Source organism: Aythya marila (genome assembly GCF_965140915.1).
Source record: "Aythya marila genome assembly, chromosome: 2".
Taxonomy (NCBI): domain Eukaryota; kingdom Metazoa; phylum Chordata; class Aves; order Anseriformes; family Anatidae; genus Aythya; species Aythya marila.
In genome coordinates this window covers 55,110,970-55,125,580 of record NC_139043.1, presented here as the reverse complement: position 1 = coordinate 55,125,580, position 14,611 = coordinate 55,110,970, and the positions used below count along the sequence as shown (strand labels likewise).

Here is a 14,611-nt window from a genome sequence, read left to right as displayed (position 1 = left end):
CTGGTGCAGCAAGCCTTAGATTGTAGCTGGAGGTGCGGAAAAGATACGTTTTTTCATGTTTCTCTTGCTGTCAGGACATATTTCTGCTCTGGGAGCTCCGTGGCCATATTCTAATTAACTATACTTCTGCCCTTCCTTCCAGCACTGTGCTTGAGCTGGCATTACAAGCCTGTGTGCTCTAACATAATGCAAAATTGTAATAGAGAGGTGTATGTTCATCTGCCTTTAGGAAATGCTTACTGTTGATAGTTGCCTGAAGGTAGGTATGGAGGTTATACAGAGAAGGTATAAGAAGTTTGACAAAATATATTTGAAGGTTTGTCTTACAGTCCTCTTATTCAAAGGTTGTCATTGGGAAAGTCTTTATTTTTTTCTCCCAAGACACCCCATCACCACAAAAAGTTGTGGTAAAGTGAGGGGTGAGATAAAAGTGGATCCCAAGTTACCCCAGATGTGAACTGGCTCCTGGCGCCTTCTGTCTGCCAGGAAGTCCCAGGAGGGCTCAGGTATAGGCTTGTCATAAGCTTTCCCATCAAGTTTCAGGACTGCTCAGGCTCTTCATAATCTGAGGTGTCTTGAACACATACATTTGAAAATTCTCCCATACAGGGCTTGTAGAGAGCTCTTTGGAAGGCAGACACATGACATTTATATTTTCTTTCTGTATTTATACAGACTCCAGTGCAGTGAGGTTCTTGAGCTCATAAATGCCCATGACAACAGATAAAGAAATCTTACCCAAGCTGTAACCAATATTATTGTGGTGTAATAGGGTACTTGTTGACATTGTGTCAGAACATAAATGAAGTAATTTCCACATGAATTTTTTATTAGATTAGATACCATAACGTGTCTGTGCATTCCTGCAAGAAAACTTGTAACAGCATAACTTTAGGTTTAAATAAAAGATTGCTGAATTTACTGGCTATGCAACAGGTAACTTTATGTAACATTTAAATAAATACCTGGAAGAACTTTAGTACAGTTCTGTAAGGTTGATTTGCTCAGTATTTAAAACTAGATTTATAAAATAAATGTGACTAATGAGATTTGATCAGTATGACAAAATTATATTAATAGAATTTTCAAGTCTATTCTGCATCTCCAACAACTTACAGGTGCATGATTGAAGAGCAACAGATGTCATTTCAAACTGTGGTTTTAATTGCTGTTATGAACTGTGTGTCAGAGCAGTTCTTACATAGTAATGTGCTGCTATTAATAAAACTTAAGATTCTGGAGAAAAGTAGATAATTGTTTAGTGGGTAACTCCCAATGCTGGTCTGATGTCTAGAAATGTAGTTATAAATTATATCATGGTGACTGGCAGGATCCTCTTTAAAAAGAGATATAGAAGGAAGTGGGGTATTGACTTGAGGTTCAACTTGAAGTCAGTATTTATTTTTATTTTTATTTTTATTTTTATTTTTATTTTTATTTTTATTTTTATTTTTATTTTTATTTTTATTTTTATTTTTATTTTTATTTTTATTTTTATTTTTATTTTTATTTTTTATTTTTATTTTTTATTTTTATTTTTTATTTTTATTTTTATTTTTATTTTTTATTTTTATTTTTATTTTTATTTTTTTTATTTTTATTTTGGTGAAAAACATGATGGAGAAGAAATACATTTATGGATCAGACCACAGAAATTTCAAAAATTTCAAATCTGATTGTATACCAGACAAAATATGTGTAAGAGTACACTGCTGTAATTGCTGATGAAAAACTGCACAGTGGTCAGATAAAACAAGAATTACTTCATGTCTATTTTGAGGAAGTATTGGAGCTTCTCAAAAATAGTTTTATCTATTTTGTCAGTAATTGCAGCATTCACAAGAAATGTTAAGGCAAGGGAAATTAATATTCTGACACTTCCTTCTTATATACTTATACAAGGTCTTCAGAATTATTATTACAAAATGATTAGTGTAACATGCAGTAGGATGTACAAACAGCAATCCAAAGGTTGTTTCTGATCTATGAAATAGTTGTGATGTAAAGGCTATAAGCCTCTGAGAAAAAAGTAGCAATGAATAATAACAGTATATTAGAAAAATAAACTTAAAGAAGTATTTATCTATCTCACAGCAAATCAAGTTTCTACACTTGAAACATTATAGACCAGTTTCCCTCTTATGTATCCTAATGGTGAATTTCCATATTGCTATGGATCCCATTCTGACTTTCTTTTTTAATGTAAAAATGGTGTCTGTTTACAGAAGGATAGTATAGATAATAAGAGGCTGCAATATAGGTCTAGGATAAGTGTTTTTTTCTCTCTCTCTTTTTTTTTTTTTTTTTATCTTTTGTACAAGATTTTGAAGTAGATTGCTAATAAAAGCTTGTTAGATTTTTTTTTTTTTTGGTTTTCTTATTTTCTACTACTTTATCGTAGTTTACTTATCTTTTTCTTAAGAAAGGCTCTTCAAACCTATTTTTCCTCATCTGTACTGGTGCTTTCCTTCACCTTTCTCAGGCTCCAAGTTGATGGTCTTGTAGTATGATTCCACTAACACTAGGAGCAATCATATCTTCTATTACAGTATATGGAGAAAATGGAAGGCCATTGCTGTAATCTATTATTGACATGATTTAACATGCAGGCAACTACTACAGTTAAACTGAACGTCCCTTTTGTTGGTTCAGGTAGGAGTGTATCAGGATGTATTTTGGCAACTGTTTATTTTGAGACTATGGCGACATCTTCTTGCAGCAGTGACCCACTCATTTTCCCATGTCTTACCTGGTAATGATGTATGTTGGTATCAGTCTTTCAAGAAATAAACTGAACTTCACCATTCCTAAAAAGGGCTGCCTGAAGGTTTTTTTTTTTTTTTTTTTTTTTTTGTGAAAATTGTCACAACCAACGAATTATAGTCTAGTGATTAAATCTTTGTTATGAGTTGAACATCTGAGAGCAAAGAATACAATGAGGCTTGAGCACCATAGCATGTGTCAGTGTTTATTGTTGTTTTACCCTTATCTGAATCTGTGTGGACTCCTTTGGTTTAGTATAGGTGTGAAACATTCTGTGCTACTCTGTTTGTATCAGATCAGAAAGAGCAAAAAGGAAGTTTTTCGGTGACCAGGGGAATCTGTGATGAGACCACAAATCTGTGAGCCTTTATTCTGTACACATCTTCTTTTACTGGTTCTCTCTCATTGTAAATTGTGTTTCATTTACCTCACCAAGGTCTTGTGAGGATCACTGCAGCAATAACTATGAAGGATTTAGATATCAGTGGTAGGAAATAATATAGTAGGAATTGCAGGTGCAGTCTGTGGTCATCAAGGGGACCATGTATGATAGTGCATCTAGGTAATTTCCTAAGAACGGGTGGGTTTGGCTTTCCTCATAGAGTGTGCGCTTTAAATTCGATCTTCAGTTTTCTAGACTTGATAAAGCACGTTTTCAAGTACAGATTAAAGAAAAAAACTATGCAGGGCATCAAGTATATTTACTAATATAATAACTAATGCCCTTGGAAAAAAAAAAAAGGCCTTATTTATGAAAGAGATACGGCCATCAGAGTGTATAATAATATTTCATCTGTGTGTTTAAATGCAAAAAAAATTTCTGATACATGGATTCCTGCTCTTCACAGTTTCAGTACATTCTGGTTCATTGGTAACTAACACAGAGATTATTGCTTGTCTGGAATAACAATATATTCCTGGTAAGGACCAAAATTTTTCTCAGATGTATGTATGTAACAGTTCACTTTTAGCAGTTGAGAGCTTGGCATATTTCAGTGAAGGCAAAGAATCAATATGATTCGGACTGATATTCTGCGACATATATCTTGGTTTATTTTATTGGAGTGACATGCTGGTTCTGAAAAAGGAGCAGGAGGCAACCATCTGTGTGAAATTACTCATTTCATTTCTGATGTAAGGTTAACACTAAATATTTGCCAGCTTTTTTTTTTTTTTTTTTTTTTTTTTTTTCAGTAGGAGATCAAAAATAATTGAAGCCACATCCCTCTTAGCTATGTTTGTGACATCCGTGAAATCCAAAGTGTGGCTGGAGCTGTGCTAACACAGTGGGTTTCTGTTAATTTCATCCATCTGGAAGTAGTGCAAATTGATGAGCAGAAGACTCTCTTTGTTAGAATAGTGTGTGTTTCCCTTTGGATGCTCTTCTGACATACCTGGGTTAACATGACATCTGCATGAAACGCTTAGGGTTTTATAACACTTTTTTTTTTTTTTTTTTTTTTTTTCAAAATGCATGGCTCCTTTGTGTAAAAGGTGGAGAACATGAAGCACAGGATTACACTTCCAAATGCACAGGGAACACATTTTTGATGAGGATTCATGATGAGGGTGGTGAGGCACTGGAACAGCTTACCCAGAGAAGCTGTGAATGCCCCAACCCTGGAAGTTTTCAAGGCCAGGTTGGATGGGGCTTTGGGCAACCTGATCTAATGGGAGGTGTCCCTGCCCAGGACAGGGTTAGTGAAACTTTGATCTTTAAGGTCCCTTCCAACCCCAAACTATTCGGTGAATCTGTGCTTGCTTAACTTTAATAGCAGAGGGATTTTTATGTACTTTACAGTTTAGAATGTGCAGTTGACCTACATTTCAGGTAGATGCTTTAGCTTCTCCAGCTCTTTCATGTTAGTAGTCTCAAGAAACTAAAATAAAAATGTTGCTGTTCCTAATTGTTTACACTGGAAATTACAGGAAAGAGTGGTATAGACAGACCCATAACAAGTCTGTATGAGTCTCCCATTTAAAGGATAGATAAATAGTGACTTAAAACATAAAGTTCTCTAAGTACTCATTTTTCCTTTCAGACTTACTCTTTAATAAAACCAAAACTAATGTTCAAATTAACATTTTGAATATTCTGATATTCTGTTGAACCACGAATTATGTTCAAGTTTGCTTGTATCTACATTAATTCTTTTAGATGATAGAATGAAACTATCTAACTGATCTCTTTCTTTTCCCCCTTCTAGTTAATGGTCTAATGACACTTGGATTAGCAGGTGAGGGATTAGCAGGTGAGTTTTACTTCTAAAATTCAAAACTTACGAATTTCTGTTTTGTCAGTGACAGCCATTTGAGAAGCACTTTATTTTATCTCATTTCAATTATTCAACCTTCAAGCATTTTTTTATAGTCAGTCTTGTCCACTGGCTGTATGAACAGAGAGTGTTTCAGTATTCTGTAAAGGTCAGTCTCAATAGAGATGGCAAAATTGTAAAATTATTCATAATTTTGAATCCCTTTGGCCAGGGATTTAGACAGACTAGTATGTTGTCCTATTGTTACTGTCAAATGTCTCTATCAGAGCTTCTCTTACAACTCTGCAAAATACTGAAGCTCTAAAGAGAGCAAACCAAAAATACCAAGGCTATGGAAAATTCACTTTAAATACTCCATTGAGAAAGAGCTGGAGTAAATTGTCAGTATACATTACATAATGGAGAAGAAACTTGTATTCTGTTCAATTTATAGGATTATAAATCAAGTGATAGTTGGCAGTTTAGATTGCCCTGCTAGGAAACTCTGCATTGCCTAACTTTTGTCCAAGCATCAATGCAGGATTTAAGTTGTCAGACATACAACTATTATATCTGGTTTTGAATTCTGTCCAGCTTTAATATTCATCTGCACATCTAGCATTGCAAAGTGTAATTTATAACTGCTGCAGCTGCCAGATGAATTTGTGGGAATTCTTAAATAAAAAGGTTCATAGTATCATGTTAACTTCCAGAGGATAAAATTACACTCTCCTTATTTCATAATTGTTACCATTTTTGTCACTATTGATTAACTGTAGATCTGATTTTTTTCTGATGTTGACAAAGGCTTAGTGTCAGCCATGAGAGCTATGCCAGTCAGATGTACTGAAGGAAGTATGGGCAGATGTAAAGGGTTTATTCAGATGGTGCCATTTTATTAGTCATTTGTACACCTGGACAATGAATACTGTTTGTGGCCAGTATGAAACTGTAGGCTTAGGGTCTCAGGTTTAGGATGGACTGTCTAGTTATGAATGTGCTGTTGTTTGAAAGCTTGTTTTCATGCTTTCAACAGATATGATAGCTGTCTCTTGATTTACATGTGGAATTAGTGAGTCAGTGACTTCACCATCTGAAGTAAGCTGTGATAGCTTGAGTTAAATCAAAAGGAGCTCCTGTCTGGGCTCTGAAGAAGCTGTCATCTTCATGAGTGGGATACATAACATGCACTTGAAGCTGTTTTACAGTCACACATCCCATTTTGAATGGAGATGTTCAAGTTTCTGATTGACAGGTTAGTCTTGATAGGAAGTATGAAACCAACCAAGCCTCAGTACACTGTTGAGAGTGAGGGCTATGTCTGACTTCTCTTTAAGTGAAGACTCGCATACTTCACCTGACTGTGTTTGGCCAACACAATATAAAATTAGAACATAATTAGAAAAGAGGGAGAAGTTGGGAGAAACTTTGATTATCATTGTGAAATTTCCTGACAGCCTTAAGTTATTAGTATTTGTTATGTATGTAGCAACTGTGAATGAAGTAACTGTGAATGAAGCTGAGGAAAGAGATAGAGAAAATGAAAACCATAAAGCAGTATTTGGTTGTCAAGTAGGCAAGCAAGTAAGATTCCTTTTTTCATGGAAGAAGGTAGGATATCAGGTTCTCTGGAGCAGCAGAGAATGAAGTGGGAAAAAAGCCACCAAATCTTTTCAGCAATGATGGGATCTTACTTTCAAACTAATTAATACAAGGAAAAGAAATGGAATGTTAGGTTTAGGTTTCCAACAGAAAGAGGCAAGCAGAATTATGTGAGTTTGCAAATTATGCGTTTGTGCTTCTTCTATTCCAATATTTGGCATTTAAGGTGCTTTCTTATCTTACCTAGGTGCACATCAACAGACTAGACCCTGCAATGAATCTCTGATGTTAGAAAAGTTGCCTGCCTGTGGAAAATTCTTTGAAGAGATGATGAAGAAAGTGGACTCCAAAAAATGGTGCAACCTGACAGAATTTATCAAGTAAGAGTTTGAGTTTTGATAGTTCTCACTATACAACAATATTTGTCCTTATGAACAAACAAACAAAAAACCCTGATGATCTCAAATACTTAGAACAGTGAACAGCATAATACCTATTAAGGATGTGCAAGTTCTCTAAAACAGAATAGTTTGGACATCCCTATTTTATTCCTCACATATAACAGGCTAGGCTTGCCAAATTTGGGCAGTTTTTTTCAGGAAAAATTCTACTCTACTCAACATCAATTATATTGTATTCAGTGAAAGGTGTTTTTGTCTTAGCCATTCGCTCGCCTTCATGTTGTCATTCAGTTATGACAACAGTGAAAATTCATGATAATACTTCATCAAGGAATAATTCCACTAACACTCCTTTCTTCAGCTTTTTATGTCAGAGCACCTTTCACAACAATTTATGTTTGGTGCTGGATAGCTTTATCACATAATGGGAGCCAGGATTTATTGTTATCCCTAACACATGTAAAATATTTATGTCCCAGACAAATTAAAATCCTCCTATATTTGGTTCCCACTAGCATAGGGCTAAGCTGTAGCTCCTAAGTCCCTGCAATGTGGCCCCATGAACACAGGTAGACCCATTTAACTCAAGTGTGCATAATAGAGCACATTAATGAAAACTAACTAGTGAGTTAATCAACACTAGCTGGTATTATTTTTACCTCAGGCAGTTGTTTTTATATTTACTTTATATTTCATTGCATTTTAGACAAATGTTACTTATATCCATGTTTTTTTTTTTTTTTCTTTTTCTTTTTTCTTTTTCTTTTAAATTACTAAAGCAATGTACTTTTAAAATCATGTAAGTCTGTTTTCCTCTGTGCAGTTCCCTCTTCTGATTTCCTTCTCAGTAAGAAGACAATAACATTTCTTCATACACCAATTCAGAAATCCACCTCTTGTATGAAACTATCCTGTCCAAATGTAAAATTATGTGTTGTATTGAAACTGCTGCAGTTTGTTTCTATGCCTGCCAGATAGCATGAAGAGTGAGTGCATTTTGTTTGAGTGACTATAGCACTGCAAGACTGACAGCAGTGAGGTTATCTTATCTCTATTTCTGTTTTGTAGTTGCTGGAGCTATTTAGACATCTCTCTACAAAGCTGCACACTTCAAACTGTACTCTGTAGGAAACTCACAGGGCTTGTGTAATTTGTGGCATTTTTGGCTTTGTGGAGCATCAGCTTCTTCGATGCATGTCTGCTCATGCATAATGCTTGGTTTTTGGAAGCGCTGAGTACCCTTCACACCAACTGAAATCAGAGGAAACTGCAGGTGTTCAGCACTTCAGAAAACAAGAGTCTAATGAATTAGCTCTGGTGTGATACAAGATAGCCTAATGCAGAACATCCTACTGGATTTGAAACTGCACTGGTGCTGTTTTGGGTGCTGCTCTCAAGGCAGGGCAGTCACAAGGTAGATGCTGCCACACCTGCCCCAGCTACATTCTTGTCTCATATTAGCTCTGATCTTTTCTCCTATTTAGTATCACCTCATGTGTATTATGCAAGATCTTAACCAGCTGATAGACATGATAAGTAATGAAATGTACTTCAGTGCTATGTGTTAAACAGTTCCCTATGTTTCCCTATGACTGATATCCATGTTGAAAAGTTCCACCTGTTGACAGTATTTCATAATTTAATCTTACAACTTAGACGTTTTTCCCTTAGGACTTTTATTTGCACACGGTGGGTGACTTTACAACCTTTCAGCCTTTTAAAGGGTAAAGTCTTGAAGCTCATGGCATTGAGTGAAAGATGCATTCATGAATTTCCCCTCTAGCTGTGGGAAAGAGCATCAGGAGTTAAGGGAAGTAGGCCCTTCTTGTCCAGCTAGCAAAAATTGCATTGAAATCTGCCAGCGGCATCTGTATACAAAGAAAAAGTCTTGCAATACAGGTACTGCAAGTACAAATACCTCTATGTTATAGAGCAATAATTTTAATGTTGCAACTCATAGAATTATAGAATGAGTTGGATTGTACTCATCTAAGTAAAAAAGTAATTTTACTTATTTTGAAGGAAGCACCGTAGATTTGCCCTGTTTGATCTCCTTTACAAATGTATTATAATCATGAAACTGAGTTCTTTGGTGATATCTTGTTCATATTGGTAAGTATCCTTAACTAATGGGATTAATTGCAGGAGAGAAGGATGCTTACAGGAGTCAAAGTATTAGACTGCCTTTGTTAATGCAGGTGAAAAAGCAAGCAGCTTTTTACACACCTTGTGCTAAGATTTCTTCAAGAGTTTAAGTATTCTGGTGCAAGATTTTTCCAAGGCTTGGAGGACTGATGTTTCTGAATTCTCTTGACATTCAATTAGTTAAGAACCCTTTGATAGGGTTAAAAATGCCTTTGTTCTTTGTGATAGTACTTCCCCTTTGGTGTTATTTTCATTGCCTGTACGAGAAAATTCCTGCTGTTTTTTTCCTAAAATTACCTGTCAGTCTGAAGGTTTCCTCATTTTTCCTCATATGCAGCACTGGAAGAAGAATGCCATCAATTATTCTGCATTATTTCACTGCTTGGCCAAACAGTCATGAGAGAGATTTCAGTGACTTCAATTTGCTGTCACTTAATTTTACTGCAAGATTTTCTGACAGTTCTGTTACTTATTTCCCAATTTCATTCTTAACAAACTTGTATTCTTTAAAAACCACACTTTTGGCTAGTTTTAAAGAGATGATGCTGTCATATATGGCAACTGGTACTGGAAAACAAAATGGGACTTTTAATCTCTGAAACTGACCCTAATCTTGCTGAAAATATATAGCAATCACATATCAACTGCAAAACATCAGGATACCAAGTAACATCTTACAGAAGCACTGTCTAGTAACATTTTCTCCATCAATTTTCCTATTTTTCTGTGAGGATTCATACAGAAATTAGGATACGCATTCTCTGGGTCATATTGTCAAAAGTTTTTGAAAGCTTAAATATATTAAGGGTGCAAGTGGGGTTTTCAAATATTTTCAAATTGTTTAGACACATGGGTTTCAATGGTTCATGTTTGGACACTGGAATATGAAGGGCAAACAGAAAATAGAAAAGTAACCTCCATGCCTCTTTTAATTAAAAATAATAATAATAAAAAAAAAAAGCCTGGAGACTGACAAAAGGGAAGGGGATTGGTCATTTCCAGTTTTGTTGATGCTTTTACGTTATTTACAAATAGCTCTGAAGATAAAAACATGAGTAGGTAGTTAAAATGGTGGGGAATTATAGTATACAACTGAACAATCTGGTTGATTGATTGGCTGCTGTGGTAGCAAACACTCTACAAATATAGGAAATACAGATCTACATGGCATGTCAATGCTAAAAACTTTAGTACCAATTTGTACTGAAAAGTGACATATATAAAGAGCTTTGATTAATTAGAAGCTTTTACTTAGTGTATGATATCAAGCTTTGCTAGATTAATACGTGCTATTGGTTAATCTTGCACTGCATTTCTTAAAGACAAAGAGCTGTACTACTTTTTTTCACAAGGACTCATCCAGTAATTTGATTCAAAGAGAACATTCACTAAAAAAAACTGTCCAAAAAAAATGGTATTGTAGCACAGTCCTGTCACCTTTCCTGATTTTACATCATTATCATCTCTAGAAATTAAATATTTTTAGTGGTAGTGATAGGGCTAATGGCATTTACATACTCGTGTTATTTATGTACTCCTTTTGTTGACAGATCACCAGGCACCTCTGTTCAGAAGTATGTGGATTTCCCATTGATTTGGGCTTGTTTATTTTTTTTCTGCAATTAAAAGACTAAAAATACAAAGAAATAAATAATCAAGGGGTCACTCCTGGAAAAATGAAGATGGCCACAATGTAGCTATTTAGGTATAAGCCATCTCCTTTCTCTAATTCAGCTGTTAGAGTTATGTTGTTATGTTAATTTTATTGAGCTGCCAGAAGCATGCCTTTTTAAGCAAAAGATGCATGTTGTGTTTTGGAGACACTGAGAAGCAAATGTCACTAAAGAGTGCAATCCTATAACCATCATTTAAGCAAATGTATTGGGAAAGAAAAAAGAGGGCAGGATGCTGCATGATTCTGGACAGTAAAAGATACAGTGAAGAGAGTATCCTTATGTTTCCCATTAGAGCTGACCAATTTTTCCAATGTAATTAGGGACAGTGGTGACAGATGAGTCCAGAAAATGATCATCCTTCAAAGAAATTCCTTTCAGCAAAGACAAATGGATGCCTACTTGTTTTCTATGTGTCTTTTGCTGCACAGTTACTCATCTTGTATCCTTACACATCTTGTCACTCCGAAAATCCTCTCTTAAACTGAATTTCAGGAGAAGCATGACAACTTGGAGTTTTAAGGAGCACATCCCCAAACTAATTTCTCATGGATAAAAAAGAAAACTATAGAGTGCTTTTCTTTTTAAGCTGAATCAATAAATGAAATAACAATTCATAAATTAATATCTAAAAGACTGTTATGAAATTCCCAGTGTTTGAATCTGCTGACTGTTTCCTGAGGGGGCAGACCAGTCTCATTTATTTGGTATTGGACTGAAATTGAGAAATAAAGGATTTGATTGTTATCTGTATTGTCTGTGTTAGTCATGTGTCATCTGTTTCAGTGTAAGGCATTCTGTTATTTGAAGCCTGTATTACTGTTGCAACAGTCATTTTCTTGCAACAGTCACATACCTGTTTCCCTGGGAGCTCCCAGCCAATCATTCTGTGTTTGCCAGCAGTGGAGTAGTAGGCTAGGAATGAAACAGCAATTTATGTTTTGGAAGAGAGTTCTGACAGAGTAGTATATGTAAGGAGAATGTTTTTTTTTTTTTTTTTTAATAAGTTATAAATAATAATTTTTATTTTTATTTTTATTTTATTTGTTATTTCAGCAAAATAATTAATTGCAATGGACTTGTTCCTGCTGTTCCTATGTTTCTTTTGACCCCATCATGTCTATGATGTAAAGAGACCCTCAGTTTTGCTGAGATATGGCACAGCTTTATGACACCTGGAAGATGTTAAAATTCTGATTTTTCTAAAGTCTTAAATTTGAGTCCTTAGCATGAGAGGAGAGGGAAAAATTTGTCTTTAGCTACACGTCAAAAGCTGACAGATTGCAAGTAAACATGTATCTGACTATGCTTTTCTATGCTTTGGCACGAGCATGGTCTGAGGTCCATCCCCACCCTGATCAATTGTTTTCTTTTCAATACAGCCTCAGTGTAGTTTTCTGAGAACCCTTTACATCAAAAATGAATTGCATAAACAGAAGCAATAGGCTTCATTCCCACTGAAATTTTCTAAGAAGATCCACCCATGTTCTGTACAGATGTTTAAGATTTGAAAAAGGAAGTAAGGAAAAAATATGTATATGACTAGAGCCAAATTTGGTCTAATCTTCTGAAAAAATAATCCTAAAGCTGTTGCTCAATTTTAAAGGTAATATAAATTTTGCCTATTCAAGTTTGACCTAACTAAGCTAATTATAGAAGTGACTAGTTTGCAAAGAAACATAGTCAAATATTAAAAGAAAGCCAGTTGGCATTAATATAAATGGGAAAACAAACTGTAGAAGGAAACAAGATGATATTTTATGCCCCCAGTTCCAAAATCTTTGAGCTAATAACTTCTCTTGATTGAAGTGGGGCAAATGCCCTCCAAACTGAGACATTTTCTTGGTCAGTTGTGAAAGTTTTCTTCATCTTTCCTACTGACTGCTGCAAGAAGTCTCATCCAGATGCTGACTGGTGATCACATCCAGCTGCTCATGTCAAAAAATCTCTAAAAGGGGAATATGATGTGAAAATCTTAGAAAATCAGTGGATTTGTTTTGCAGCTAAGGCGAGGGACTGATTCAAGTGAGCTAATTATGTTTCACAATAACGTATCTCATACTTAGAAATTGGATACCTTAGGCTCATTCTTTTCAACATCATCAGAGAAACATAAATTCTGGATTTCTGCATTTGTATTTCTCACATAAAAGATGGAAAAGAACAAAAATGATTGGTAAAGCAGGAGTATACTGTAAGTAAAGACCAACTTGTTGAAACACTGAGTGCATGTCTCTGGTGTGAGTGATGGCTCTTGCTCCAGTATAGACCTGGTCACCTACATACCTACATCTAACACTAGCAGGGAACCCCTGAATGAGAAGAGCCAGTTATTAGGAAACACTGGCTGTGGGGCCCTGAGGTGGAAGTGAGGCTTGCTGGAGCTGAACCTTTGAACATCCAGCATGTGTGTGATTTTAGAACCAGAATAGTACTGATTTGAAAGGAGTATCATTCTTCCTCAGTTGTGATGCTTAGGGCTATGTGTGTGTTTTTGTGTCAGGATTTATATCTCAGTAGACTCATTAATACAGTGGTTATGGTTTATTTTAGACAAATTCATGCTAAAATGTTGCAAATCACAGATGTGCTTGCCCAGCAAGAGTTCACTTACTGTTGCCGGGTCCCTGGATCATCTTCTGCAATGTTTTTGAGTAATATTCTATATGTCTGAAAAGAATTCTCTTATTTCTCTGAAGATTTATAGGGAAGAGAACCAAAATTCCTTATTTAGCCTGCTGTAGCACTTCCCAGTTTTGTCATCCCAGATTTCATAGAAGAAAATACTCTTCATCAGCTTAGTGTCTCTGTTAATGAAGGTTAAAGAAGCCTGCAGTTTATGTGACCTCTTATTATATGTAGTTTATTCACCTTTAAATGTTTGGTGCTCTGGTATAGAACGGAGTGTTATGATACAGTACTATTTTCTTTTTTAACAGGGTCTTCCTTCAGGCTTCCTCTATAGACATAGCTGCTGTTTTTTTTTTTTTTTTTTTTTTTTTTTTTTTTTTTTGTGCGCTCTCAGTGAAATGCAGATAATAATGATATTTCATCTGTTCTTTCTGTGTATTTCTTTTTTGTCTCTTTAGCTATCAAAGCTTAAAATATTTTTATATGAAAAAATCCTCCTAAAACCTCCTAGGTCATGGCAGCAGAGGCAAAACCAGGCTGGTAGTAATTGCCCCCAGTAACCTTTTATGTTCCTTCTGGGACTCATGCCTTTCTCACCAAAAACAAAGAAAGCAGTTTATGAACTATAGGTTCAGGAACATTAAGGTTGGAAAAGACCTCCAAGATCCTCTGGTCCAACCATCCCCCTACTACAAATGTCACCCACTAAACCATGTCCCTAAGTACCACATCCAACCTTTTCTTAAACACCCCCAGGGATGGTGACTCCACCACTTCCCTGGCCACTGCCTGACTACTCTTTCTGAGAACTGTTTCCTAATTTCTAACCTGAACCTCTCCTGGCACAACTTGAGGCTATTCCCTCTAGTCCTATCACTAGTTACCCCCAGCTCCCCACAACTTCCCTAACTTCCTTTCAGGTAGTTGTAGAGAGCAATAAGGTCTTCCCTGAGCCTCCTCTTCTCCAGACTAAACAACCCCAGTTCCCTCAGCTGCTCCTCACAAGACTTGTGTTTCAGGCCCTTCACCAGTTTCGTAGCCCTTCTCTGGACATGCTCCAGGGCTTTGATGTCCTTCTTGTAGTGAGGGGCCCAAAACTGAACATAGCATTTGAGGTGTGGCCTCACCAGAGCAGAGTACT

At 35.8% G+C, this 14,611-nt stretch overlaps 1 protein-coding gene across 2 annotated transcripts in view; it reads left to right on the top strand.

The window, feature by feature from the left end:
- RAMP3 (receptor activity modifying protein 3) overlaps positions 1 to 14,611 on the top strand; it is a 53,143-nt gene that overhangs the window by 14,358 nt on the left and 24,174 nt on the right. Inside the window, exons 2-3 of one of the 2 annotated variants that reach the window (XM_082753538.1) lie at positions 4,971 to 5,000; positions 6,868 to 7,000. In XM_082753538.1, coding sequence (XP_082609664.1) covers positions 4,971 to 5,000; positions 6,868 to 7,000 — 163 coding nt within the window. Of the gene's footprint in view, positions 1 to 4,970; positions 5,016 to 6,867; positions 7,001 to 14,611 lie in introns of both variants that reach the window. The other variant, XM_082753537.1, reaches the window with a different exon arrangement.